The 27,955-nt window shown below is 40.3% G+C and overlaps 1 protein-coding gene and 1 pseudogene across 1 annotated transcript; one reads left to right on the top strand and one right to left on the bottom strand.

Moving 5' to 3' along the window:
- The first annotated feature begins 80 nt into the window (after nt 1–80).
- On the top strand, nt 81–27,782 carry PVALEF (parvalbumin like EF-hand containing). The gene is made up of 5 exons (XM_007482880.2): nt 81–205; nt 18,393–18,506; nt 21,021–21,156; nt 21,840–21,955; nt 27,416–27,782. Exons 2-5 carry the CDS (start codon nt 18,401–18,403, stop codon nt 27,460–27,462), a joined length of 405 nt encoding a protein of 134 aa, XP_007482942.1. The 5' UTR covers nt 81–205; nt 18,393–18,400; the 3' UTR covers nt 27,463–27,782.
- On the bottom strand, nt 26,485–27,255 carry LOC130457595 (DCN1-like protein 1; annotated as a pseudogene).
- Nucleotides 27,783–27,955: the final 173 nt, after the last annotated feature.

Genomic DNA, 27,955 nt, shown 5'->3' with positions numbered 1-27,955 from the left:
GCTTCGACTTATTACTGCCAGCTTCTCAGAGATGCCCTGGAGAAGGGCAGACTCAGACAGGTGCACCTGTCTAGAAATAGCACAAGCTTGGAGCACAGAGAATATAAAAGCCTGGGACTCAGAACAGCTTCTTAGGTCTCCCCCTCTCCTTTCTCCCACCCCCAAGGACACAGCACAGACACAAGGAACTCGAGGCTACTCACTGGTAAGTACCAAATGGAGAGGAGCTGCTCCAAGTCCCCATTGTGCTGAACTGTAAAAATCAGGGATTGAGACAGAATGAGCTGGGCACTGGAGTTCTTTTTCATGGAAAGGAGATGGGCAGCTTCCGGCAGACCCCGTCTGCAATTAAGCTGAGAATTCCCACTTTGACTTGGTTTCTCCATCAGCCCTAGATGAGTGAGGAAGTCAAGACAAGTGGAAGCTGTCTAAAGAAACCCTCCCACTGGTGACCAGATTCTGGGCTGTCTGACTTCCAGGGTCTTGGTTTCTAAGGGTCGGTTTGACTGGGTCTATGTTTACAGGAAATAGACTAAACCTTGGAGTTGAACACTCACGCTCCTCTGCTCTGATGGGGGGAATCATTTGGATTTGGTTCTATTTGAGAAGAGGGAGGTGAGTGTGAATATGAAAGTGTGCCTCCAAGCATATGAATCCATTCTTTAGCTCATACAGATATGTCTGTGAAGGTATATAAAGATATTCTGAGTATATATGAAGGTGAGATTAAAAATATATACTATATTATGCTAATATCATATGTAATATAAATAATTTAACAGATTATTCAATTATATAATATAAACAATACATTATGTTAATAAATAAGTAAATGTTATTTATTTCCATAATTTATATTTTTGTGACTAATTTATATATAATATTTATATGAGTAATGTCCTATGTGTTTGTGATATTAAATAATAAATGAATATGATACAAACCTGTAGTATTAACGTATATGTGCTTGCAGGGAGGAGACAATGTTGAATTGAGAATTTTTTTTTAATCAAACTTTCCATCTCTTGGAAAGATGGGACAGGACATGGAGATAGAGAAAAGGAGAGAAAACTCCAATTAACTCTTTTATGTTCATCTTTCAGCTGAATTCAATTCAACAAATATTTGTGAAATGCTAATGTTCAAGGGACATAGGTGAAGGGCAGCATGAGGGTCGGGAATTTGGTGATTCAAGGTCTGCCTTTCCATAGTCTGGCCCTGTGATCCTGGGCAAGTCATTTCTCCTGTCTCTAAGGTACCAAATTGCTGATCTACATTAGGATTTTCCTCTCCAGGATATTTCCTCTTCTAAGGAGACCACAGGCCTGGAGTTTCAAAAAAGATTTGGAAAACACTCTCTGCCCTCCAGTAGTTCATATTCTGTTGTTCAGTTGTTCTTAGGTATGTCTGAGTCTTTATGAACCAATTTGGGGTTTTCTTGGTGAAGATACTGGAGTGGTTTGCCTTTTCCTTCTCCAGCTAGTTTTTTAGATGAGAAAACGGAGGCAAACAGGGTTAAGTAACTTGCACAGCTACCAAGTGTCTGAAGCCAGATTTGAACTTGGGAAGATGAGTCTTCCTGAGTCCAGGTCTGGCGATTTATTCACTGGGCCACCTAACTGCCCAGCTCATCTCTGGCTGGAATTTAGAACCCATCCACAGATAAATATAAAGAAATCTTAGTTGGAAAAAACAAAAACATTAACAATGGTTGGAGGGGGACCAGGAGAGGATGCTTTGAAGGAAGAGAAAGGGAGAAGGAAGTGCTTTCCAGATGTGGGAAACCACGTGTCCAAAGGCAGGAGAGATGGAAGGTGGTTTCTGAGGAACCGTCAGCAGGTCAGTTTTGGCTGACTTGAGTTCTCCTTGTTCTAGGAGGAGACACAGAATATCCCTGGAGAGAAAGAGGGAAGAGAGGAGAGGGAGGGAGGGAGACAGAGACAGAGACAGAGAAAGAAGAGCGAGATACCAAGGGAAAGAAAGAGACAAAGATGAGGGGAGGGAGAAGGGGAGAGGGAGAGATTTCACCTGTGGTGGATACTGAATTGCAGAATAGCTGCTGATCTACATGATTCCATGACAAGGAGTTTCCTCTTCTAAAGAGCTCACAGGCCTGGAGTTTACAAAGGAATCCTTGGAAACTGATCTCTGCCCTCCAGTAGCTCCTATTCCATTGGTCAGTCATGTCTGGCTCTCTTTATGATCCCATTTTGGGTTTTCTTGGCAGAGAGGCTGGAGTGGAGAGATAAGGAGGAGGGAGACAGAGAACATGCTTGTTAAGCTCTTAGTATGAGCCAGCACCAGCCAGCCTAAACAGCTGGACACTGGATATACCAAGAAAGTCCAAAATAGGCCCCACCTTCAAGCAGTTTCCGACATAATAGAGCTTCAGGACAACACTTTTAATAACTGTCACTAGTTATTAATTTCTATTAATTTTTTATTTTATATATATGTATATTCATATAAATATATGATATAATTTATATAATATTTTATATTTATTATAAATTATGTATAATTTATATATGCTTATATATAATTATTAATTATTATCAAGGGGCTCAAAATCTCTTAAGCTACATGGAATGATGAGTTTTCAAAATGTAGAGAGACCCAGGAGGGCAGCTAGGTAGTTCAGTGGATAGAGAGCCAGGCCTAGTGATGGGAGGTCCTGGGTTCAAATCTGATCTCAGACACTTCCTAGCTATGTGACCCTGGGTAAGTCCCTTAACCCCAACTCCCTGGCCCTTACCGCTCTTCAGCCTTGAAATGAATATTGTGTATTGATTCTAAGATAGAAGGGAAGGGTTTTGTTGTTTTTTAAATAGAGAAACACAGAAGAAGAAATCTGAATCAGGTGGGGAAGGGATGAGGTGGATGACATCCCTATTGTCCTGTCTGCTGTGGGAGCTGGACTGAGGAGGCTTTCATTGAGTCTCCAGAGGATGAATTCACATCTTAATGCCTTTATTCATCTTTGAAAAGTAGCTTTTTTATCCTACTGTGGAAAAGTCCAGAGAATACTAAGTGGAAAAGAATAATAAAGATTTGTCTTTGTTCCATTTCTGTCTGAACTCCTTAAAAATGTGAGGAAATGAAATTATATCATTTGGTAATAATAATGATAATGATAGTTGCTTGCAAAGTAAGCTGATTAACTAGTAGGACTGCAACAACCTCACAGCTGGACATAACACTGATCCATAAACATGTCTTAAACTCTTATTTTTTGTATTAGTATTAATTCTAAAACAAAAGAATGGCAAGGGCTAAGCAACTAGGGTTAAGTGACTTGCCCAGGGTCATACAGTTAGGCGGTATCTGAGGTCACATTTGAACCCAGATCTTCCCAACTCTAGACCTGGTACTCTTTCTACTGTGCTGATTTGTAGTTTATAATTGTCCTTGGGAAGGACAATTAACAATTAAAATAAGCAACTTTATTAAAACTAAAAAAAATTTAGAAACCATTGGCCCAATAAGCTATAAAGACATTCAATAAAAAAGAAGAAAAAGACGGGAGGTCCTAGGTTCAAATCTGGCCTCAGACACTTCCCAGTTGTGTGACCCTGGGCAAGTCACTTGACCCTCATTGCCTAGCCCTTACCACTCTTTCTGCCTTGGAGCCAATACACAGTATTGACTCCAAGACGGAAGGTAAGGGTTCAAAAAAAAAAGAAAAAAAATAGCAGTGATGTGTCATAGAACCATTTAGATCTATTTTAAAATTCCATAAAAAATTTTAATTTAAAAAATCCATTAAAAATAAGGATGAGATGAGTGATAATGATAATAATAAAACTAAAATTTAGACCTTCTGGATACTTTGCAAAATAACCTGGTGGACACAATTCATAATTGTGCCCATAATCTTTCATAACCTAACAAGCAACAAATCCCCATGTTACCAACACAGAGCTCAAGCTCACCTTCAGAATTCAGCAATTAAACTGTATTAGGACCAGACAGAGTATTATCAAAGAAAGAAGAATCAAAATTTCCCCACAAGGTTTCACAGATCCATAAAAATTTATGGATCATGTTTTTTTATTTGAAAATTTTCATTTAATTAATTGATTTAGAATATTCTCCCGTGGTTACATGATTTATGTTCTTTCCCTTCCACCCCCTCCTGCAGTCAACGAGCAGTTCCACTGGGTTTTACATGTGTCATTATGGATCATGTTTTTCATAGATGTAGCTGGTGGACAGAGTGGGACAGCTAGGTGGTATAATGGTTAGAGTGCTGGGCCTGGAGTCAGGAAGACACCTATCCCTGGGTTCAATTCCAGTCTCAGATACTTACTAGCTGTGTGACCCTGGAAAGGTCACTTAACCTTGGTCCACTCCAGTTTCCTTCTCTGTAAAATGGGAAAGATAACACCTACCTGGCAGGATTATTTTGAGGATCAAAAGAGATTGGCAAAATGCTTTTAAAATATAAATGTGGCTCTATAAATGCTTTGATGATGATGTCACCATACCAAATATTCCTAATCTCTAAAATATCTGGCATGAAAATCTTCTAAAAACATAGAGACTCGGTAGAAGAAATTAAGACCTTGTGGGAACAAGGAGGAAGTACATATTATCTCCATCCTCTGCTACTTGAGTTGTCCCGAGGAACTTTCAGGGAGGCTACATGTATCTCAGTACTTCTGTTTGATTTTGGAAACATTTATTTTGTCCACTTACACAATGGTTAGAAATCTAGGTGGTCTGCTGGGTCTGTACCCCAAAGAGATAATGGACACAAAGACTTGTACAAAAATATTCATAGCTGCGCTCTTTGTGGTGGCCCAAAACTGGAAAACGAGGGGATGCCCATCAATTGGGGAATGGCTGAGCAAACTGTGGTATATGTTGGTGATGGAATACTATTGTGCTCAAAGGAATAATAAAGTGGAGAAGTTCCATGGAGACTGGAACAACCTCCAGGAAGTGATGCAGAGCGAGAGGAGCAGAACCAGGAGAACATTGTACACAGAGACTAATACACTGTGGTATAATCGAACGTAATGGACTTCTCCATTAGGGGCGGTGTAATGTCCCTGAACAACTTTCAGGGATCCAGGAGAAAAAAAACACCATTCATAAGCAAAGGATAAACTATGGGAGTGGAAACACCGAGGAAAAGCAACTGCCTGAATACAGAGGTTGAGGGGACATGACAGAGGACAGACTTTAAATGAACACTCTAATGCAAATACTATCAACAAAGCAATGGGTTCAAATCAAGAAAACATCTAATGCCCAGTGGACTTACGCGTCGGCTATGGGGGGTAGGGGGGAGGAAAAGAAAATGATCTATGTCTTTAACGAATAATGCTTGGAAATGATCAAATAAAATATATTTAAAAAAAAAAAAAAAGAAATCTAGGTGGTGCAGAGGATAGAGCACCAGCTCTAAAATTAGGAAGACTCCTCAACTTGAGTTTAAATGAAGCCTCAGACACTTACCAGCTGTGTGTCTCTGGGCAAGTCACTTAACCTTGTTTGCCTCAGTTTCTTCATCTATAAAATGATCTAGAAAAGGAAATGGCAAACTGTTCCAATATCTTTGCCAAGAAAACACCAAGTGGAGTCACAAAGGGCTGGGCAGGATGAGAGGACTGAACAACAATAAAAACAGCAGTACCGACCCAATAGTTATCAGGCCAGAAAAGAATAGAAGAATAAAACCAGGATAGTTTCTTGTCCCAGGACTGGGTCTGTCTGAACTGCATCAAACTCAGAGGAAAAGAACAAGATAATGATATTGATAATAACTATAAAACAGCACATAACTCAGATTTGGGAAGGGTTTTAAGGCTTATAATGTACTTTCCTCCTAAAATTCTTGTGAGTTGGGTAGTGAAAGCCAAAGTCCCAAAACTAGTAACTGACAGAGCTGGGATTCAACGTTGGGCTGCTTGAGTCCAAATTCAATGTTCTTGCTAACATGCCACAGTGACCTTGAACCCTTTCTATGAAAAAGCAGTGAATGTCCCTTTAATATTTAGTCATTTCAGTAGTATCTGACTCTTTGTGATCCCGTTGGGATTTTCTTGGCAAAAAAGATTGAAGTAGTTTGCCATTTCCTTCTCCAGGTTATTTTACAGATGGGGAAATTGAGGCAAACAGGATTAATTGACTTACTTGGAGTCACACAAATAATAAGTGTCTGAAGCCAGATTTGAACTCAGTTCTTCCTGACTCCAGTCCTGGCACTCTATCCACCACCCTACCTAGCTGCCCTTTGTCAGTGCCTTTACAACCCACTAGCACAGAAGGTGAGCAAAAGGTGGATTCCAAAGAAATATGCAAGATTTTTTTCACATGTGCTTATTGGCACATACAATATTTCTAATAAATTCTAAATTATTTTGTTTGGCATTCAAGGTCTTCTGTAATATCACCCCAACTTATCTTTCTAATCGTATTTCCACTCCCAACACGAGTTGTAGGCTTTTAAAAGCCTTGAGCCTTGGTAGATTCTGTGAGCTTGTAAACTTGTAAAATGGAGTTATTCATACTTGTCCTATCAAACTGACAAGGTAGACTTAGGGAACCTCAAATAATTACTGAAATCAAGACTTTGATTAAAAATTATGGCCCAGTCAAATCTGTCTTTCATTGTTCTCCTCCATTTTTGTTTGGGAACATCCAGAACTTCCTTCCTCTTGCTCCCCAGCTGATATCCCCTTTTATAGCTTGGGCTATCTTCACATCCTCTTGAAAGAATTCTTTTTTTGTTTGTTTGTTTCTGTGTTTCTCCTGACGTGAGAGAACTAAAAGGACTGGGATGATGTTGTTTTCTATTTTTGTATCTACCCAGGATCTAGCCCACACAATAATAATAATGATAGTTAGCATTTATATAGCATCTACTATGTGCCTGGATAAATATTATCTCTTTTGATCCTCCTAACAAACCTGCAATGTAGGTGCTATTATTATTTCCACATTGCAATTGGGGAAAGAGACAAACAGAGGTTAAGTAGCTTGTCCAGGGTCCCACAGTCAGTAAGTGTCTGAAGCTGAATTTGAACTCAGGTCTTCCTTATTCCAGGCCCAGCTCTATATCTGCTGCTCCATTTATTTGCCTAAAGGCTAGAACTACTAATAGTATAAACTACTTTCCTATGGCAAATAGAATACCCTTATTTGGAGGGAAGGAGAGTGAGAAGGAGCTCACTCCAAGTCACCACCAAGTTGCTTCTTGTTTTTAACTAATTATTCTTACTAACTAGGCGATAAGTTCTGTTGTTTCTAGATGTTGGAAAACTACAAATACTATCAATGCTTTCTTCAGTCTGCACCAAGGGCAAAGCCAGAGGACTTTTCTCCTAATACTATTTTGAAAACTTGCTACAGTTGTGCCTGAGCACAACTGATTGGAATTTAACTCGCCCACCCTGAGAGAGAGATTTGCTAAGAGGCTTTAGGATAGAGGAACAGAAACTGGGGAAGAATTTCCATACATTTGACAAACATGTAATTTCTACTTACTTAAAAAAAATCCTTACCTTCTGTCTTAAGATTGATACTAAGTATTATTCTCAGGCAGAAAAGTAGTAAGGACCAGGCAATTAGGGATAGGTGACTTGCCCAGGGTGATACAGCCAGGAAGTGTCTGAGGCCATATTTGAATCCAGGACCTCTTGACTCCAGGCATGGCATTCTATCCATTGTGTTACCCAGCTTCTCCCTGAATTTCTATTTACTTTTGAATAATCAGTTTGGGTGAGTAGTTAGGTCTCATGAATGAAGTAGCATTTTCTTCAAATTTATTCCCCATAGTGTTAACCAAGGTAATCTTTTGTACAATTCTCCTCCTGAATCTTCTCAGGGAAGGCTGATTGTGGTTTCCCTCCATCTTGTATACCCTTCTTGTCCCTAGCCTGATAATTAATCAAAGCATTTAAACCCAGATTTCTGGGAGTTCTTGGGGTTTGAGTAAAAGAGAGTAGGAGGAGTTACTATGGAAATGGATGGAAAGGATATGTCAAGAATTATAAGCCTTGTGAACATCTATTTCCTGGAAGAAAAGCTTGGACCAGAGCAGGTAGGATTGAGGGGAAAAGGAGGTCTCTCTGTCTCTGTCTCTGTCTCTGCCTCTGTCTCTGTCTCTGTCTGTCTGTCTGTCTCTCTCTTCCCTCTCCAACCTGGAACCTCTGAGATAGAAAAGGTCATAAGATCTGGTTAGAATTGAAAGTCTACTTGTGTGAACTTTGGCAAGCTGCTTCCCTATTATGGTCCTCAGTTCCCTCTCTCTAAAATGAGGTTTGAAGTTAAGTTCTTCTCTGAGGATTACCAAATTTACATATTTTAATACTGTATTTTAACATAATTGGTTTCCTTTGTCATCCCCCATATTTTATTTTATGCATTTAAAACATCATCCAAGAAGGAAACCATAGGTTTCAGTTGACTTTCAATAGGGTTCATGACTCAAAAAGTTAAGAACCCATGGCCTGGGAGGCCTGGAGAAGACTCTGAGGTCTCTTCCAGCTCTATATTGATTATCGAATTTAGATGTCTCCTTGGATCCCTGTGATTATGAAGAACATTTTTCTGTAAACCTTGAAGCTCATAAACCTGTGAAGAGTTATAGTTACCTCACCTTAGAGGGAAGGAGAAGATAGAGAGGAGGAAGAGAAAGGGAGAATTAAGAGGAAATGAACTGGAGCCATGATTGACTGGTCAGTTTAAATGGCAGAGTTATTCAGGGATTCTCAATTGAGAAGGAATTCTCCTGGTCCAATGGAAGTATATGTTTGTTGTTCTAAGTTATGTCAAACTCTTTGGGACCCCATGGACGATAGCCCTTGAATACTGGCCATGGAATTTTCTCAGAAAAGAATACTGAATTGATTTGCCATTTCTTTCTCTAATGGGTTAAGGCAAACAGAGAGGCTCAGTTTGCTCAAATTGAGGCTTACTAAGTGACTTGTCCAGGGTCACACAGCTAGTAAGTATCTGAGGTCAGACTTGAACTCATGTTTTCCTTACTCTAGACCCAGTACTCTCTGCACTGAACCACTTAGTTACCTCCAGAAGTATCTTTACTATTCTCCAATCAAATCCAAAGCTAGTGTTGATGAGTTTCCCTTCCTCTCCTATCCACTCACGATTATCTTTTGAGTCTACTTCTTATCAAGCCATGATGATAGCTCCCATTTGTACAGCATTTTAACTGTTCAACAACCACTTGAAGTAGGTATTGCAGGTAGTGTCATTCCCATTTTACAAATGAAAAAACGGAGTCTCTGAAAGATAAAATGCTTTGTACAAGTAAGATTAGCAGGATAGGTTACCCAGTTAGCAAATGAAAGAACAGAGAATGGAAGTTGGGTCTCCTGGCTCCAAGCCTACCACAGCCTCCTGCTTCCCAGCAGTGATGGCAAATTTAAAAGAATGCATGCCATCATCTGCCCCATCCCCGGGTTCTGTATGTCTCATCTGTTTTCAGTGTGAAAGCAAACCAAATATTTATTAAAATGGCTTTTCTGAGTATTGCAGAGAATGATAAAGACTCAATTCCTGCCCTCTAGGAGTTTATAATCTAGTTGGTAAAAATAAGATGTTTATGTGAAGAAAAAAAAGATTTAATGAACAGTTTACGACAATGAGCCAATATCTAAGTCAGGAATGATTTCTGCCAAGGAAGTGAACCTTCCTTGCCATTTAAGTGAACTTAAATGCCATAGGAAGTCTGTTCTAGCCTTTGTTCTGTTTTTGTTGTTTTTTCTTAATAGCTCTGATCCTAGGCAAAGCATTTCATCTCTTTTGGCATGTTTCCTCATCTGTAAAATGGGAGCTAGTAATACTTTGCCTACCTCACAGGGTATTTTAAGATTAACTGAAAAATAACTGACATCTGCATAATGCTTTTACCTGCATTAACCCATTTGAGCCTTGCAATAACCCTTTGAGAAAGGCATTACAGGGATCATATTTTACACTTTATTCATGAAGAAGCTTAAAAAAAGTTTGAGAGCTTATGGTAGAATGTAAACTCCTTGAAGACAGGCAGTATGGTGGAATAGAACGAATGTTGCCCTTCTAGACAAGATGACCCAATTTCAAATCCTATAAGAAATTCTGACTAGCTGTGTGACCCTGGACAAGTCACTTAGTGAGCCTCAAATTGAACAAACTGAGCCTTAGTTTGCTTTTCTATCAAATGGAAATAATAATTGTATTTACCTCTCAGGGGAGTCTTAAGGATCAAAAGAGATAAAGTCTGAGAAACATTTTGCAAACCTTAAAGTGTTATATATTGTTGTTGTTCAGTCATGTCCAACTCTTTGTGACCCTGTAGGTCATGCTGTCCATGAGATTATCTTGGCAAAGATATTGGGATGGTTTGCTATTTCCTCATCCAGTGGATGAAGGCAAACAGAAATTGTCATTTGCCCAGGGTCAGATTCAAACTCAACTCTTCCTGACTCCAAACCCATCACTCTCTCCAGTGTATCATTTAGATGGCCAAAGTGTAATATACACGTGCGCTTTGATTATTTTATCTTGCTATACCAACTGTCCACTGTTGTTGAGTCATTTTCAGCCATGTCCAATCGTTCAGTGACAACTTTTGGGTTTTCTTGGCAAAGATGAGCTGGAGTAGTTTGCCATTTCCTTCTCCAGCTCATTTTACAGAGGAAGAAACTGAAGCAGACAGGGCTAAGTGATTTTCCCCGAGTCATACGGCCAGCAAGTGTCTGAGGTCATATTTGAACTTTGGTCTTTCCGATTCCAGTCCTGGCAATCTTTCCACTTAGCCACCTCGCTGCCCTATACCAAGGGTCTACCAAAACTTACTAAATGCTTGATGGACTTATTTAGATTGAATTGAATCCTTTTGTCAATAACATTTATAGCAGGTGCTCTGAACCTTTTGGTGTCGAGTCTCTTTGGCAGTCTGATGAAGCCCAGGACCACCCCACTTTTCTCTCTGTCTCTGTCTGTCTGTCTGTCTGTCTCTGTCTCTTAAAACCTTACCTTCCATCTTAGAATCATTACTGTATATTTGTTCCAAGGCAGAAGAGGGGTAAGGGCTAGGCAATGGGGGTCAAGTGATTTGCTAGCTAGGCACCTAGTTGCCCCCTCAATGCATTTTTAAACAAATAAAGCAAAATCCATAGCAACAGGGGGCATCTGGGTGGATCAGTGGATTGAGAGCCAGGCCTAGAGATGGAAAGTCCTGGGTTCAAATTTGGCCTCAGATACTTCCCAGCGGTGTGACCCTGGGCAAGTCACTTTGCCTAGCCCTGACCATTCTTCTGCCTTGGAATCATAGTATGCATAATATTGATTCCAAGACAGAAGGTAAGGGTTTAAAAAAATCCATAGCATTATAAAGAAAACTAAAAGTTAGTCATGATAAAGATGTAGTTTTTTCCCACCCTAGTTCAGGGACTCCCTGAAATCTATCCATAGAACTCTCAGAGCTCCATGGATCCTGGGTTAAGCACCCCCTGGTTTATGGTGATGGGAGCTATGATGAAAAGTGAGGATTTATTTTCAATCTCTCCCTCCTCAGTTTCTACGTGGTTATGGATAAATGGACGCTCCATCTTTTCTCTGCCGTCCTGGGTATCCAGGGATCTGGGCCCGTTGGTTGAAGGCCTGGCATTTAATATGGAGTTTGGCCTTTATCCTGCAGCCCATGGAGAAGGAAGAAAATGAAGACTTCGTCCCAGTGTTTTCCAGATTTTCTTTCCTAACTCTCCCCTGTGCCACCCCGCACCCCCCATCCTACTCAGCCTGTCTCCTTTGGGCTTGACCCAAAAGTCACTGCATTCTCACTGAACTTTGAGTGCTAATGCTGAGCTGAGGAAATATGGCAAACCTCGGCCTCTTCCTTTTATGCCCTGACTCCCACTGGCCCCAGGGATACATACACCTCCGAAATAGCCTCTGTGCTGGTGAGCCCCCGAACCTGATCTCCCCCTGGGATGTGTCAAGTCTCGTAACCTGAGAGACCCAGCTCATCACAAGATGTTTCTCTTACCACCTGGCCCCCCTCTGGAGCGGGGAGGGAGGAGGCATCCATTTCCCTCCTTTACTCTAAAGCGCCCACAAGACTTCATGCTCCCTAGTGGTCCACAATCAGACCTGGCAAGGGGAATGGGGGACCCTGGAGATTGATGGGAAGAACTAAGGACCAGGGTCGTTGAGGAGAAAAAGGAGCAGAGCCACATCATTAGATTATTAACTGGATTGCTTAGCCTGCCGACTAATACATATTATCTCACCAGATGGAGACTCCTCATGGGATGTCCAGGCAGAAAAAGGAAAATGAAAGTCTAAACTTCACAGTACTCACATCACTACATTTGATGACAAAAGCCTAGAGTTCAAATTCTAGCTCTAGCCAAATTCGGGTGATCTTAGATAAATCACTTCCCCTCTGGGTTTCATCTTTTAAAATTAGGCGATCAAACTAAATAAAGAGTTCATGAACTAGTTTGTTTTTTTTTAATGATTTATTTATTTATTTGGTTACATGTAGAAACAATGTTTGACAATTGTTTTCTGATATTTTAGGATTCAGATTCCTCCCCACTCCCGAAGGCAATTAATAGTCTGATATAAGTTATAACAATACTTTCATGCAATATATATAGTTGCACATTCCTTATATTGTGACAGAAGACCCATATCACACATACAATAAAATTCTCATAAAGAAACTAAAGTAGAAGATGGCGTGTTTTCATCTGTGATCAGGCTCCAACACTTCCTTCTTTGGCTGTGGGTAGCATTTTTCATCCTGGGTCCCTTCAGGATATCCTGGGACCTTGTTTTGCCTTCACAGTTGATCATAATCTAAAATTTTTGTTACTGTATACATTGTTCTCTTGGTTCTGCTCATTCCACTTTGCATCATGAACTTGTTTTTGTAAAAGTTTGAAGACTGTATTTCAATAGAATTGGTTTCCTTTGGGATCCTGTATATTTTATTTTATGTATTGAAAAACATTATTTCAAGAAAGGGTTCATAGACTTCTCCAGATTACCTGAGAGGTTCACGACACACTGTCTCCAAGGATGATTCCGGTTCTCTCAGGTCTAGAGATCTGAGACTTGCGGAACCACTTGACTCTAGAAGCATCTTCTAGGATGGAATTCCCTCCTCCTGCTGCACTAGGTGCTGGGGTCACGGTTCTGCGGACAGAAAGAATCTCAGACAATAACCTGATTGCTATGCTGAGAGAAAACCCCTTAAAGGACAGTGAAAAGAGTCCCTGCCTGTGAGATATTGGTGATTTGCCAATAAATTGCTTTGTAACCTTGGGCAACAACAAGAACAATACTAACACATGTTTCTATAGCAGCATGATATGGGTGGGAAAAGGGCAGCTAGGCGCCATAGTGGAGAAAGTGCCAGGTCTGAAGTCAAGAAGACTCATCCCCTTGATTCAACCTCAGACACTGGCTGGGTGACTCTGGGCAAGTCACTTAACCCTGTTTGTCTCAGTTTCCCCATATGTAAAATGAGTTGGAGAAGGAAATGGCAAACCACTCCATTATTTTTGAGAAGAGAACTGGGTCCAAACTGGGTCATGAAGAGCTAGACAGGACTACACACAAATGAACAAAAAAGGGGTGGAAAAAACACTGGTCTTAGAGTCAGGAGAGGTATGGGTTCAAATTCATCTGAGGCCCTGGCCAATTGAATTGACTTCTCTGAAAATTACCTCCTCTGAAAAGCTGAGGATAGTAATAGCACCTACCTTATGATGTTGTTGTGGGGATCAAATAATTTCATTTATGTAAAGTGTTTTTTCAACTTTAAAGGGCTATAGAATAGTAGTTACATCGAACTTTGAAATTTATAGAGTACTTTTCTTACAACTCTGTGAGTTAAATTGTGCAAATGTTATTAGTTGTGCAAAAGTGGAGTTGGACCTTTAAAGTCTCTTCTTCCTCCAGCTATGGAGGTAAGTTTCAGAGAGATTAAATGAGTTGACCAGAGTCTGGACATAACTAGCTCAGGGAAAACCAGGATTCAAACCCAGGTTTACTAACTATAAATCGATATGACATTACAAATATTATTTTTGTGTATGATTTGGATTAGATGGCCAGGTCTGGAGTCAGGAAGGTCCATCTTTCTGAGTTTGAATCTGGTCTTGGACACTAGCTGTGTGACTCTGGGCAAATCACTTAATCTCTGTCTTGGAGGCAGCCAGGTGGCAGAGTGGATAGAGCTCTATGCCTGGAGTCAGTGAGAGTTGAGTTCAAATCTAACACTAGCTGTGTGATCTTGGGCAAGTTCTTTAACTCTGCCTTAGTTTCCTCATCTGTAAAATAATCTAGAGAAGAAAATGGCAAAGCACTCCAGTATCTCTGCCAAGAAAACCTTAAATAGATCATGAAGAGTCAGACATGACTGAAACAACTGATTCCAAAATTAAGTGAAATAATTTTTCCTTCTTCTTTTAAGGTTAACAAATCTGTGAGATAGATAGTGTAGCTTCCCACACTAGGAAAACTAAGGTTAAAAGAGTTTTGAGTCCTATAGGTAGCTTTACTTTCCTCTTCCACGAAATATGAGAGTCTGGTGAGATGATTTCCATGATGTTGTGATTGTAGGGCTGGCCAGAGGCTTTTAAAAGTAGCTATTTCACCTTGGGGGTCCTGCAGATTGGCTCTTAATGTCCCCAAGATCATAACTGAGGTTTCTGTGTGTTATGAAATAAAAGAAGTCACCATTTCTCATTTCTATTTTGGGTCCTTTATAAGCCACTAACCACCATCACTCAGGAATAAAATTTGTGTCTTGGGTATCAGCATTCCTCCTTTCTTCTTCTTCTTAAATAGTGCCCTTTGTTTTACACAGTCAGGAATAATCTTTGGTCATATGCTGCTAATTAGCTTAGCATAACTTTAGTTAGTTAGATTACTGTAAAATGAGGGCATTGGCTCGGTGATCTCTAAAATCGTTTCCAGAAGAGGATGCAGTATAGAGGAAAGAGTCCTAGAGTTGTAAAATCTGGATTTGAATCCTGGTTCAGCTGGCTACTCACTGCATGAACTTGGACCAGTCACTTCATCTCTCTGAGACTTAAGAGACTACATTTTAAGACAGATGAAATAGATGATCTTTGCCATCTCTTTCACACCTAATCTTCTGAACTCCTCCTGACTTATACTTGGCCTTGTTTCCCAGGTTGGCAGTTGCATCTTTTGGCTATACCTTCTACAAAAGTAGACAGACAGACAGTTAGATAGATAGATAGATAGATAGATAGATAGATAGATAGATAGATAGATGTATGAATAGATGGATGGATAGATAGAAAGACAGATGGACAAATGGACAGACAGGTAGGTAGATAGATAGAAAGAAAGAAAGAAAGAAAGAAAGAAAGAAAGAAAGAAAGAAAGAAAGAAAGAAAGAAAGAAAGAAAGATAGATAGATAGATAGATAGATAGATAGATAGATAGATAGATAGATAGATATTTGGATGGATAGATAGAAAGACAGATGGACAGATGGACAGACATATATATATAGAGAGAGATAGATAAATAGATACATGGGTGGATAGATGAATGATAGAAAGACAGATGGACAGACAGACAGATACATGGATGGATAGATGGAGGATAGAAAGACAGACACAGACGGACAGACAGATAGATAGATAGATAGATAGATAGATAGATAGATAGATAGATAGATAGATAGATAGATAGATAGATGGATGGATGGATGGATAGATGGATGGATAGATAGATGGATATGATATAGATAATTTATTTCACCTTTACTATGAGCCAGGCACTGTGCTAAGTGTTAGGGCTATAAATTCAAGCAAACAAAGTAGTCCCTCCCTCCAAAGAACTTACATTCTAGGAGAAAGATAACACATGAAGGGGAGCTAGAAAGTGAGGGAAGAAGGATATTCTAGTTAGAGGAAGGTTTCTGGTCAAAAGGTAGCTAAGTCTAGAGAGAGTGGAGCTCGGAATGAAGTGGCCATGGCTCGGTGGTGGTTATTTGGTTGTTTCAGTCACATTCAACTTTTTGTGACCCATTTGGAGTTTTCTTAGCAAAGATACTAGAGAGGTTTGTGATTTCCTTCTTTAGCTCATTTTACAGATGGGGAACTGAGGCAAATAAAGTTAAGTGACTTGTACGGGGTCACCCAGCTAGTAAGTGTCTGAGGCTGGATTTGAACTCAGGAAGATGTGTCTTCCTCCAGGCCCAGTACTCTATCTGTTGCACCACCTAGCTGGCCATGACCTGTGATCCTCATGAAATAGTTGTCTGAGCTAGAGACTCACCGATCAGAAGAGGGGACCTTTGGGGCCCAATTATCTCCAGTGTGGGAAGGTTGCTAGCAAGGTCCCCTTTGGAGGATAAAATGGAGCCAGGAGTGTGGCCAGCTCTTCCCCCCATGCAACTGGAACCACCCAGCTTGGTCAGACCCAGGAATAGGAAAGGTGATATTCCAGAACAAGATAGCCCCAAATCCGGAGCATCATTTGCAATGGTGCCATCATCACAGTTCACATGGCATTTTAAGGTGAGGTTGGTAGTGTATTATTATTCCCATCAAGGGAAACTAAGGTTGAGAGAGTTTGAGGCTAGTAACCCTTGGATCTAAGAATGAAAGCCAAATTCCCTTTCTTCAAGTCCAGACTCTTTTTAATACTTTATGTTACAGTCATAAGATCAACTTTTGGTGAAGCAAGAAGTTTCAGCCAACAATGTAATCCTAGATATAAGAGACAAAGTAGAGAACAGAGAATGTCTTCTGATAGGGAGTGAAGCAGGAGAAGCAGCCTAGAACGATGGTTTGGAAGTTCAAGTCCTGCCTCTGTCACAAACTAGCTGTGTGACTTGGACAAATCACTTCTCTCTATGCCTCAGTTTCCTTATCTATAAAATAAAGAAGGACAAATGAATTAGATGACTTCCAAGGTCTCTTCTAGCTCACATCTTGTAGTTCTAAAGTGAAGGATATTGTTTCTGAGTTCTTTGGGAAAAGAGACTACGAGCATATGTCTCTTTGTCCATAGCCATAGAGAGAAGATCACAATCTGTGTCAGTGTCATTCAGAAAAAAAGAACAGGGATAAAGTAAAAGATTCTGATCCTCCAGAGGAAATTCCTCCAGAGAGGAGGCTGCTAAGGAGGGAGTTTGGGATAGTGGAAAGAGCATTGGTCATGGAGTCAAAATACTGAGATTCGAGTTCCCAGCTTCATCATTGGCTAGCTGGATACCCTTTCTCTGGGCCACATCTGCAAAATGAGGAAGTTGGATTGAATAGTCTCTTGAAGATCCCTTCCAGTTCAGACTTCCTGTTTGCTACTCGATTTTCATGAAGCTTTTGGGTCTGGTCCAAAGGTAGGCATTTGGATGGAACTAGCTATTCAGAAAGCCTGGCTTTGGGCATTCATTCTGGGTGGGATACCCACTCCAGGCAAGCTATGTCTATAGTTGTTTCCAGGCTTTCAGGCAGCAGGGAATTCAACCAATGCCCCCTTCCTCTCTGGAAATGAGAAAACCCACTAAGTATCAGCAGCAGATATCAATGTCCTATTCCTTCCTGGGGACTTTCCTCTTCCCCTCCCTAATCAGGTCTAGACTCTTTAAGAATGGGGATTGGGCCAGACTTCTAGGCCTCAGGTGGAGCTGTGATGGCTCTGGATTTCTGAGACTTCCTTTATGTGTGCTTTGAGAACAGCGTCAAGGCCAGTGGGCAATCTGCAAGGGACAGACATATGTGAATAGGCCTTGTATGTATCAGGCCCAGGAAGGAGTCTGCTCAAGTTTGAAGCACTGTTATATGGAAATAGCTAAATACTCAGAGGACTCAATGGCAAAATTAAAAGCAGAAATTCTAGCATTTGGAGCAAATTCGTTTGAATAGGGGTATTTTAGCAGGCTACATCAAAGTTGTTCCTGAGGAAGCTGAGTGTGTCCTGAGAATCTGTGTGGCAAGGTGGCAAGAGAGGGGCAATTTGCCTCAGTTGGGCAAAGTCTTGATAGCAGTGGAGAAAGGCAAGTCTCAGGAGATGAACAGAACACTACAGGGGTGGGTGGGAGTAGGGAAAGTAGAAGGGAGGGAGGTAAGGCAGAGGGAGGAATTACACCCACCCCTACCAATGCTGGCACCCTGGGGACAAAGTCCTTCTCTCCCCTTATTAGTTATAGCTCTACTATCCATTTTCCTTTGTGGGGAAGGCAATCCACAGGGAGTGGTTTAAGGTGAGGCTAAAGTAGCAAGGGTTGGGGAGCAGCTGGGTGACTCAGTGGATTGAGAGCCAGGCCCATAAGTGGGAGGTCCTGGGTTCAAATATGACCTCAGATGCTTTCCTAGCTAAGTTCATGGACCAGAGAGCCAGAATTTCCTGGACCCTCACTAGGTTCCCAATTCTTTTTCCAGTGGTCAAGATGGATGAAGATTTCTCCTCCCAAGTGAAGAAGATTGGTCTAGCCATGGGGACATCCCTATCAGACAAAGACATTGACATGTTGCCATCAGACATGAGGCACCATGGTAAGGCACAGGGGTTAAAAAAGATGAAGCAGCCTCTCTAGCTGTGTCTCATGCAGAAATGGGGGAAGAGCAGAGCCTGGACAAGGCATCTCTATCTGCACACCCTGAGCAAGGTTTTAAAATTGCCTCACTTCTTTGGGTGACTGTCCATCTGATACATAGGACTCGATTCATCACAAAATACATACCAGTGTGGGGCAGAGAGAAAAATTTTTTAGCATTAAAGAATTGTGCATGGGGTAGCTAGGTGGTGCAGTGGTCTATAGTCAGAAGGACCTGGGTTCAAATCTAGATGCAAAAACTTCCTAGTTGTGTGATCCTAGGCAAGTCACTTAACCCAAATTGCCTAGCCCTTACCCTTCTGTCTTAGAATTGTTACAAAGACAGAAAGTAAGAGCTTTCAAAAATAATTTTTTATTTTATTAAAGTTATATATGTAAACAAATATGTATTTATAAATAATATTATTATATTAAATTATTATTAAAATTTATTATTTATGGGGAAAACAAAGGTATCCCTTTCTGGATCCCTCTAATGTGGTGGCCTAAGGAGCTACCTCTAGATCTAGCTCTTCAAGAGAACTCTGAGGACCTCATCCCATCCCCCAGCACAAACAGACAAGGAATAGCACAGCCCCCAGAGTGGGGGAGAGGGGAGAAACTAGAATCCCATTTTTTACCCCATTGGTTGGCCAGGATGGACTGATTTGCTAGACCACAGGTCCTGTATACCTGGTGCTAATAACCTTTTTTTCTGGCCCTTGGCAATAACTGGTATCTGCCCTTACTTCCGTTCTCCTAGGCCTCCAATGCCCTTCTCTGTCTTCCTCTCTTGGGTTTCTATTTACCAGGAAGGGATCTTAAACTTGAGCTTATTTTCTGGATCTCTTTCCTTGCCTTTTCAAGGCTGATGCCTCAGTTGGGTCAAGCATGAGCATACATACAACTGAAGCTCTAAGATAGCCTACCATGTCCACTAGAGCCTGGGAGCATTAGACCTTCTCTAACAGCCACCACGATAATCCACCTGAACACACCCTCCCCTGTGGAATCCCCTCTCTGTGCCCTGAAAGAAAGCACAGCACATTAGAGGGGTTCCAGGACAACTGAGTACCAATCAGCCTCCAAATCTTGAGTCCTTGGGCAAATCACATAACCTCTTTGATCCTATTTCTTCATATGTAAAATGCGAAGGAAGGAAAAAAACAAGCATATATTAAGGCCAAGTCTGTTACCTTATTTGATCCTTACATCTATCACAGGCATACCTTGGAGACATTGTAGGTTTGGTTCCAGACCATTGTACTTAAATAAAGTAAATGTCACAATAAAGCAGGCCACATGAATTTTTTGTTTTTTCAATGCATATAAAAGTTATATTTATACTTATAGTCTATTAAGTATATAATAACATTGTCTTAAAATTATGTGCATGCCTTAATTTAAAAATATTTTATTGGGGAAAGCTGAGTGGTTTAGGAATTGAGAGTCAGAACTAGAGATCCTGGGTTCAAAGGTGACCTCAGACACCTCCCAGCTGTATGACCCTGACCAAGCCACTTGACCCCCATTGACTAGCCCTTACCACTCTTCTGCCTTAGAACCATTACATAGTACTGATTCTAAGTTGGAAGGTAAGAGTTAAAAGCACAACATTATTGCTAAAAATGTTCATAGTAATATATTGAATAATATGTAGAATATAAAAATGATAATAACCAGAATCTGAGCCTTTAGTAAGTAGTAACTTTTTTTTCTGGTGGAAGTCTTGCCTCCAGGTTCATGGCTACTGACTACATCAGGGTGATGGGTGCTGGAGGCTGGAGTGGCTGTAGCAATTTCTGAAAATAAGACAATGAAGTTTGTTGAATTGACTCTTGCTTTCATTCGAATACTTAGAGGTCATTGAAGAGTCTCTAATTGGCATAATTTTAATATGATTGTGTTGTAGGGAATGAGGAGGTCAGAGAAGAGAGAGGGGGGAAACTGCTGGTTGGGGGAGCAGTCAGAACTCACCCAACATTTATTAAGTGTACCTCTTACATGGGCACAGTTCTTGGCACCCCAAACAATTACAATAGTAGCATCAAAGATCACTATAATATATATAATGATATGAAAAAGTTTGAAATATTGTGAGAATTACCAAAGTATGATACAGAGACATGATGTAAACACGGGTTATTGGGAAAATGTCGCCAAGAGACTTGCCTAAAGCAAGATCAGCACAAATTTTCAATTTGTAAAAAATGCAATATCTGTAAAAGTGCAATAAAACGAAGTATAATAATAGCCTGTATTATTATCCCCATTTGATTGTTGGGGAAACTAAAGTAGACAGGGGTTAAGTGATTTGCCTAGACTCATAAAGCTAGTCTGAATTCAGATTTGAACTCGGATCTTCCTGAATCCAAGACCTGACCCTTTATTTATTCGTTGTGCCACCTAGCTTCCTCTAATGAGCACACTAATATTTGTTCTGCCTAACATATATGCACCATTATTATTCTAGGCTCGTTCAACTACAGTAGATTCTTTGAATACATGCAGAAGTTCCAGACCTCAGGCCAGCAGGAGGAGATCATCCGGAAATCCTTCCAGATGCTGGACAAAGACAAGAGTGGCTTCATTGAGTGGAATGAGATCAAGTAAAGGGCAGAGAGAGGCCCTCGGTCCCATCCCTCCTTACCCTCCACTCGTAGGAACCCTCCCCCTCTTTCTCTAATCATAGAATCTTAGAACATCTAAGCCAGAAGGGAGTTGAGCTGTCATCCAGGACAACTTCTTCATTTTTCCAAGGTCATATTTGAGTGAGCAGTCAGTGTTGGAATTGGGACTAAAATAGGTCTTCAGGGTCTTTCTATTGTACCACACTGTCCTTGCCAAGGTCCCGTGCTAGGTGACACCTCCTTCCGCAAATTGCACAGCTCTAGTCCTCTCCCTTTGGGAGCTTATAGACACTGGGATTCACGGGTAATGAGAAGAAAATGTCTAATTAGATGGGAATGCATATATTTACCTCCCTTTTTGTTGAATTCGATCTGTTCTTCCTACCCAGATAATCTCCCTTCTCCTGCCCCCTATCTGCCTCTTTTATTCCCAGGAGCACAGGGCAGAAAAAAAAAACAAAACAGACATTGCTTCATTCTAGGCTCTTCTCATTTGATCACACACCATACCCAAATGCCCTTGGCTGTGTCCACTGCCCTCTCTGGGATTGGTAACGCCAATAGATAACCTGGACCCAAGCTCTAAAAATATCCCCTACTTCTATAATATAGCTCTTCCCAAGCTTCCCATTCTCTGAGGCCCAGAGTTCTCTGCTTCACAGATACATCCTGTCCACGATCCCCAGCACTGGTCCTGCAGCTCCCCTGACAGATGAAGAGGCTGAGGCTATGATCCAGGCGGCTGACACCGATGGAGATGGACGGATTGACTTTGAAGGTGGGGAGTTTAGGGACTGAGGGGAGAGAGGTGGGAGCGATACCAGGAGTGATGGTGAATAAGGGAAAGAGGAAACAAACTAATTCCCAGTTCCTCAGTGAAGGACCTGACTACTGGGAAATCCACTGCTCAGGTCCCAGGGTCCTTCCATCCCAGCCTATACACCACTCTGTGACCTGCATATTCCTGGAGCACATTTGTGTAGCTGTTACAGAACTGTAGAACTGGGAGATATCTTGGAGGTTACTTAGACAAATTTCTGCCCAAAGTATAAATCTTATTTACGATGTCAAAAAATCATTTGGCCTCCACTCGATGGCCTCTAGAAAAAGGGAGTAAAGGAAGCAGAATAATTCTTAGACTCCATGCACAAACAGAGGAAATGGCAAATTTATACTTGACTGAGGAAGTTTTTTCTCCTGTAAGGGCCGACAGAGTGAAGGATAAAGTTAGGTGTTTTGGATTTCATCTCAGTCAGTGTAGACATTTGTCTCATTGGCTACATGGTCAGGCTCTTACCTGAGTTTGGAGACATCTTGCAGACACTCCCAGAAGGTACTTTTTTTCCCCTTCTCCATTGACCCATGGTTTAGTTGATTTGGATCTCCAGCTACTGTTTTTATTTATTTATTTATTTATTTATTTTTTTGCTCTGGTGGCATTTTTTTAAAACCTCCTCAGTGTAGGTGTCCCCACCTTAAGAATTCAAGAATACTTACCTAATAATGCCAGTGCTTTTCACCCAGACATATAAATACAATCTCTAAGGAAATTTCTTCCAATGATCAAATGTTCTCTGAGTTTCATGGAGAAAGAAGTCTTGGAGACATGCCTAAGCTTATTTCTTTTTTAACATGTTGGGTTGGTGTGCTGGTGGGACATCCTGAAGGCATTTAGAGATATGTGTCTGGAGCTCAGAAGACAATTCATGACTGGAAGCATAGATATGGGAATTGTCTGCATAGAGTTTGATGTATTAGAAGAAGGACATTTGCCAAAAGAGAAAGTTGAGAGAGAGAAAAAAGGCAAGAGATAGAATGTTCAAGGCTCTAGAAGAGGATGAAGAACCACAGAAGATAAGAAAGAGCAGTAAGGGGTAAGAAGAGAACCAAGAGAATATGGTATCTCTGGAGCCAGGAGAGGGAAAAATAGGTATTCAGTAAGAGAGGGGGTCAAATACTGCAAAAATGATGAAGACTGAACAATTTTAAAAGAACAATGGTGGCAGCTAGGTGACTAAGTGGAATGAGAGCCAGGCCTAGAGATAGGAGGTCCTAAGTTCAAATCTGGCCTCAGATACTTCCCCAGCTGTGTGACCCTGGGCAAGTCATTTAACCCCAATTGCCTAGGCCTTACCACTCTTCTGGCCTTGGAACCAATACACAGTATTGATTCTAAGACAGAAAGTAAGACAGAAGGAAAGGGGAATAATAATGGATGTGGCAATTAGGTCATCACTGGTTACCTTAGAGAGTAGCTTCAATATTGTCAAGATTGGAGTGAGTGGTAGAAAGAATTAAGGCGAGGCAATAATAAGTAATGAGGAAGTTGAGTCATAAAATGAAGACAGTTTTCTAAAGTTAAGCAGTGAAAGAAGAAAGCTAGCAAGGTCGAGGGAAGATATTTTGAAGGCTGAGCCTATTGGTCGGCAAATGTGGAAGAAGCCAGAGGCAAGGAAAAGATGGCTTGAAAGATACATGAAAGAAGAGGAATGATGGATGGAGAAAGAAGTCCCAGATCAAAAAATTACCCTTATTTTACAGAGAAGTCAGAGAAAGTAGGTAATGCTAAGTAGTTTGAGAAACAGGGCATTGAGGGAGCTGTTGTCTAATGGTTTCAATCTTCACTGTGAAACAGGGAGCCAAGTCAGCTGTTTAAAGTGGTGGTAAGAGTGCCAGAGAAGAGAGAGAAAAGCTTGGAACAATTGCTGTGGGCAATAAGATAAAGAGCTGATAAAACAGGATTTTTAAAGCAGCAGAGAGGACCCAACTGAGCTTATGTACCATAAATTTGAAGTGGATGAAATTAGCTCAATCTTGTGACTTTTCTCCACTCACAGATACTCAAAAGCCCTGTAGCAGGATGAGAGAGATTCGATGGTTGCATTTTCTTAGGGGTGAGGATTCACAGGACAAGCCTTCAAGTTTTTTTCATTTGATTAGACTCAATGAATACATATTAAGCCTCTGCTCTGAGAGAGACCTTTTTGATAGTTATCATATACTGCTAGTCTTCTTGGCTAAACATCCCTATTTCCTTTCAACCACATCCTCCTATGTTTGGGTTTTTGGTCCCCTCATCATCCCAATGACCTGTCTGGATGTACTCCAGTTTATCTCTTTGAAAATATAGAGCCCAAGACTGAATGCAATACTCCTGACGTCCTTAACCAGAAGAAAGTATTCTGTGTTGGTCGGCTGAGAAATTCTTGTCCCTGATGGACAGATTCCCTGAATAGCTCCAAAGCACTGAAGAGTCACCTCCTGAGATTCTCCATTGGGAGAATCCTCTATCTTCCTACAATCCTAGCCTTGATCTTTCTTGTACTGTTCTCTGAGTGTGGTTGATAAAGAAGACAAGCTACTATGTTTGGGATCCTGGAGGTAGCCATGAGAGCAGCAACAAAGATATATCCTACCTGAGGATGCTATCTCCTTGGATGCTGGGAGGATAAGCAGCTGCCTCCTGATCTTGATCAAAGCCCTTTTATTCTGTTCTCTCTATTTCTGCCAAGTCCTGCTATCCCACACTAGGGGTTTTCATGTATTTACAAGATGTACTGTTGTTGAGTTCACTTTATCCTAAAACCAAACAAGGTGAGAACTATGCTGTGAAGATCATGAAATAATAATGTCTCTCCTCTGTTGAAAGTTGAGGTAGGACTGTTGTATAGGGATTCCACAAAATTACACACAAGCTCTTTATCAATAAGAGAGCAAAAGAAACTCTCAGGTTTTATTTATGCTTTAGGGAAACAACTGAATTCATCTTTGGGCAGCACTACAGTGGTCACTGTGACAAAATGAAAAACAGAAATGATTCCATAGTGCAAAGATAAATTTGTCTACTTGAATCAGAGGGATTACTCCTCCCCTCAGATTTATGGTCTAGATCCATGTTGGTAAACCTATGGTACACATGCTAAAGTGTGCTTGTGGGGGCTTCTCCCTTTCCCCTCTCCACATGTGCATGACAATATTTCTGATATCACCTGCCCCTCTGCCCAACAATCCAATGGGATTGTTTCCTCCTTTGGGGCTCACATGTGGTGTGAAGGTTACAGTTTGGACACTTGGTCTCTAAAAGGCTGTTCTAGACTATCATAATATTTTGGTTTTCAAATATTTAAAATTTATTAAAATGACTGTAGTCAAGATGCATCATACACATTATGGACAGTTGCAAAAAATCAGCTTATTTAATCTTGAAATTCAAAATTTGCAACTAATAAAAGTATTTTTAAATGTCATTTAAAACATAAAGAAAAATAATTTGTCAATAAAATAGATTATAAATACTTCTCAGGAAGTGTAACTGAACAAAAAAGACTATAAGTACTTCTCAGGAAGGGTAAATGATGCCCACTGAAATTTGTAAACAATCTGAAAAAATTATCATTAAGTCACAGACTCAAGTGAGGACATCATTGTGCAATTTGAAATGGGGATATTAAGACCATTGAATGATTTTTAGGTTAAAATTAAAATTAAAACAAAAAATAGATGTGGCAAATTGATATAAAATAAATAATTTCAGTGTACAGGCACCACATTTTTGTAAGTTCCTTTATAAGATCATGATCCCTAGAGAAAGCAATTTTAACAATGTAAACAATATATAAAAATATAACATACTATTTAAGTTTTATATAGGGATTTAATTCATACCACAAAAACTGCTTTTAAATACACTATGATCTCTAATTATGATAGTAACTTCTGGTGATCATCTTAGCTTATGAGCTGAATGATGATATGCTGTGTAGTTTTCATTAAAATGGGCTCTAGTTAAATTTTCTTAAACATAAATCATGCAATTATTGCTCACCAAAAGATATAACCAATATAATCATCAATCATCAATATATGCTAGGGAAGTGAGGTGGTTCAGTGGATAGAGTGCCATGCCTGTGGTCAGGAAACATCTTCCTGAGTTCAAATAAGGCCTTGGACACTTACTAACCATGTGACCCTGGGTTTGCCTCAGTTTCCTCATCTGCCAAATGGTTTGGAAAAGGAAATTACAAACCCCTTCTAATATCTTTGCTAAAAAAACACCATATGGGTAAAGAAGAATCAGATAGGACTCAAAAACAACTGAACAATGTATCCCAAAGCATCCTAGATAATCTTCTGAATAAATTCTTATAGTGTGCATGAATTAGCATAATTTTCTTGAAGAAGAGAAGTGGTAGTTTCAGTCGGGTCAGTGGCATACCATGACTATTGAAATCAATAACTGTAGACATAATTATTTGCCAAAATATCTTCATTACTTGACATAATTCAGATTGTAATTTCAGTCCATTTTTAAACTTGGGGTTGGAAGGTACTGCACTTTTCTTTTGTGACCATTGGTCAAGCACATTCTACGGAATTGTCTATAAGAATAGGCCATGTTCTTTTTCCATGACAGTTAAAAATATCATCTGCAATCATATTTCCAAAATCTAAGAAAAGGTTCCAAGTATCCTTTGGGATTGATCTTTTATGAAGTTCCAATAAAAACTTATTCTCTAATGATCTAAAAATTTAAACAGTCATTTCTAAATCTAAACCTTTTTGTTCAGGATTCTTAGTAAAGTTAAACTGACATAAATCTTTGAATTTCATTGCATCCTTTAGTTCTTGTTCTATTCTTGGCAAAAGAGTTTTTAATTTTTCTGTAGTATCATATCTTTATAGCTGTTATACAATTCTAATTTCTTTTTTCCTACTGAATTGTTCATTGATCCTTTGTAGTATAAATCTGGGTTCTGGAAATGGTTGCCAGTTGCCACTTCTAATTTCCATTCATTCTGCATGAAACAGTATATAGCAGAGGGTAGCTAGGTAGCCCAGTGCATTGAGAGCCAGGCTCAGAAATGGGAGGTCCTGGATTCAAATGTGGCCTCAGACACTTCCCATCTGTGTGACCCTGGGCAAGTCACTTAATCCCCATACCTAGCACTTACTACTCTTCTGCCTTGGAACCAATACACAGTATTGATTCTAAGATAGAAAGTAAGAGTTTAAAAAAAAGACTTAAAAGACCTGGAGATCCTGCCGCTGCTACCTACTCACTAAATATCTTTGAGCCATCACTCTGAGCCTTTAATTCCCCAAATATAAAACAGGTGCCATGACCCTTTTCCACCTCTCTTTCAATGGGTTTTTACAAGGATCAATAAGGTGAAATGGGGCTTTGAGACACAGGGGTATATAACATGAAGTATTCATGACTTTTTCATTCCCCCTTCAGAATTCTCTGACATGATCAAAAAAGAGAAGATGCCAAAGAAGAAATAGAAAGAAGACAGACCCCCAGCCGCTCTTCACTCATGTGCATCTAACCCTACTTACCTACAGCTTTGAGAAAGTTACTGGGTTGTATCTGCACGTACAGTGGGCCAGCAAACCCAGGATGGAGTAAGATACCCACTGGTGATCAGCACCAAGGCAGGCACAACTTTTATCCTGGAAAACAGAATGTGAGCTCCTTGAGGGCAAGGATTGTGTTATGTTTTGGCTTTTGTCTCCCCAGCACCAATCAGTGCCTTGCACACAGGAAGCACTTAATAAATGTTTAATCGAATGGAACTGAACAAAGGAGAAAAGATTAAGTGGGCAATTTAAGTAAAATTGTCCATGGGCTCTGTATATACCCACAGCTTTCCTTGGGGCTAGGTCCAAACCTACCATCACATTTATACCAAAAGCATTCATGCCACTGAGGGACAAAAACTTTTTACTGCCCTATTTTTGCTTTTTCTTCTCTATCCTTATCTTCCATCCTGCCTCT

This window comes from Monodelphis domestica, chromosome 2, assembly GCF_027887165.1.
Source record: "Monodelphis domestica isolate mMonDom1 chromosome 2, mMonDom1.pri, whole genome shotgun sequence".
Classification (NCBI taxonomy): domain Eukaryota; kingdom Metazoa; phylum Chordata; class Mammalia; order Didelphimorphia; family Didelphidae; genus Monodelphis; species Monodelphis domestica.
Note: the sequence above shows the minus strand (reverse complement) of the source record. Positions and strands in the feature narration are given on the sequence as shown.

Bases quoted from the DNA above. Each gene is read 5' to 3' on its own strand.
- PVALEF (XM_007482880.2), top strand. From the start codon at position 18,401: ATGGATGAAGATTTCTCCTCCCAAGTGAAGAAGATTGGTCTAGCCATG. The intron at 18,507-21,020 runs GTAAGGCACAGG...TTATTATTCTAG, and splicing joins ATCAGACATGAGGCACCATG to GCTCGTTCAACTACAGTAGA. The intron at 21,157-21,839 runs GTAAAGGGCAGA...TCTGCTTCACAG, and splicing joins ATTGAGTGGAATGAGATCAA to ATACATCCTGTCCACGATCC.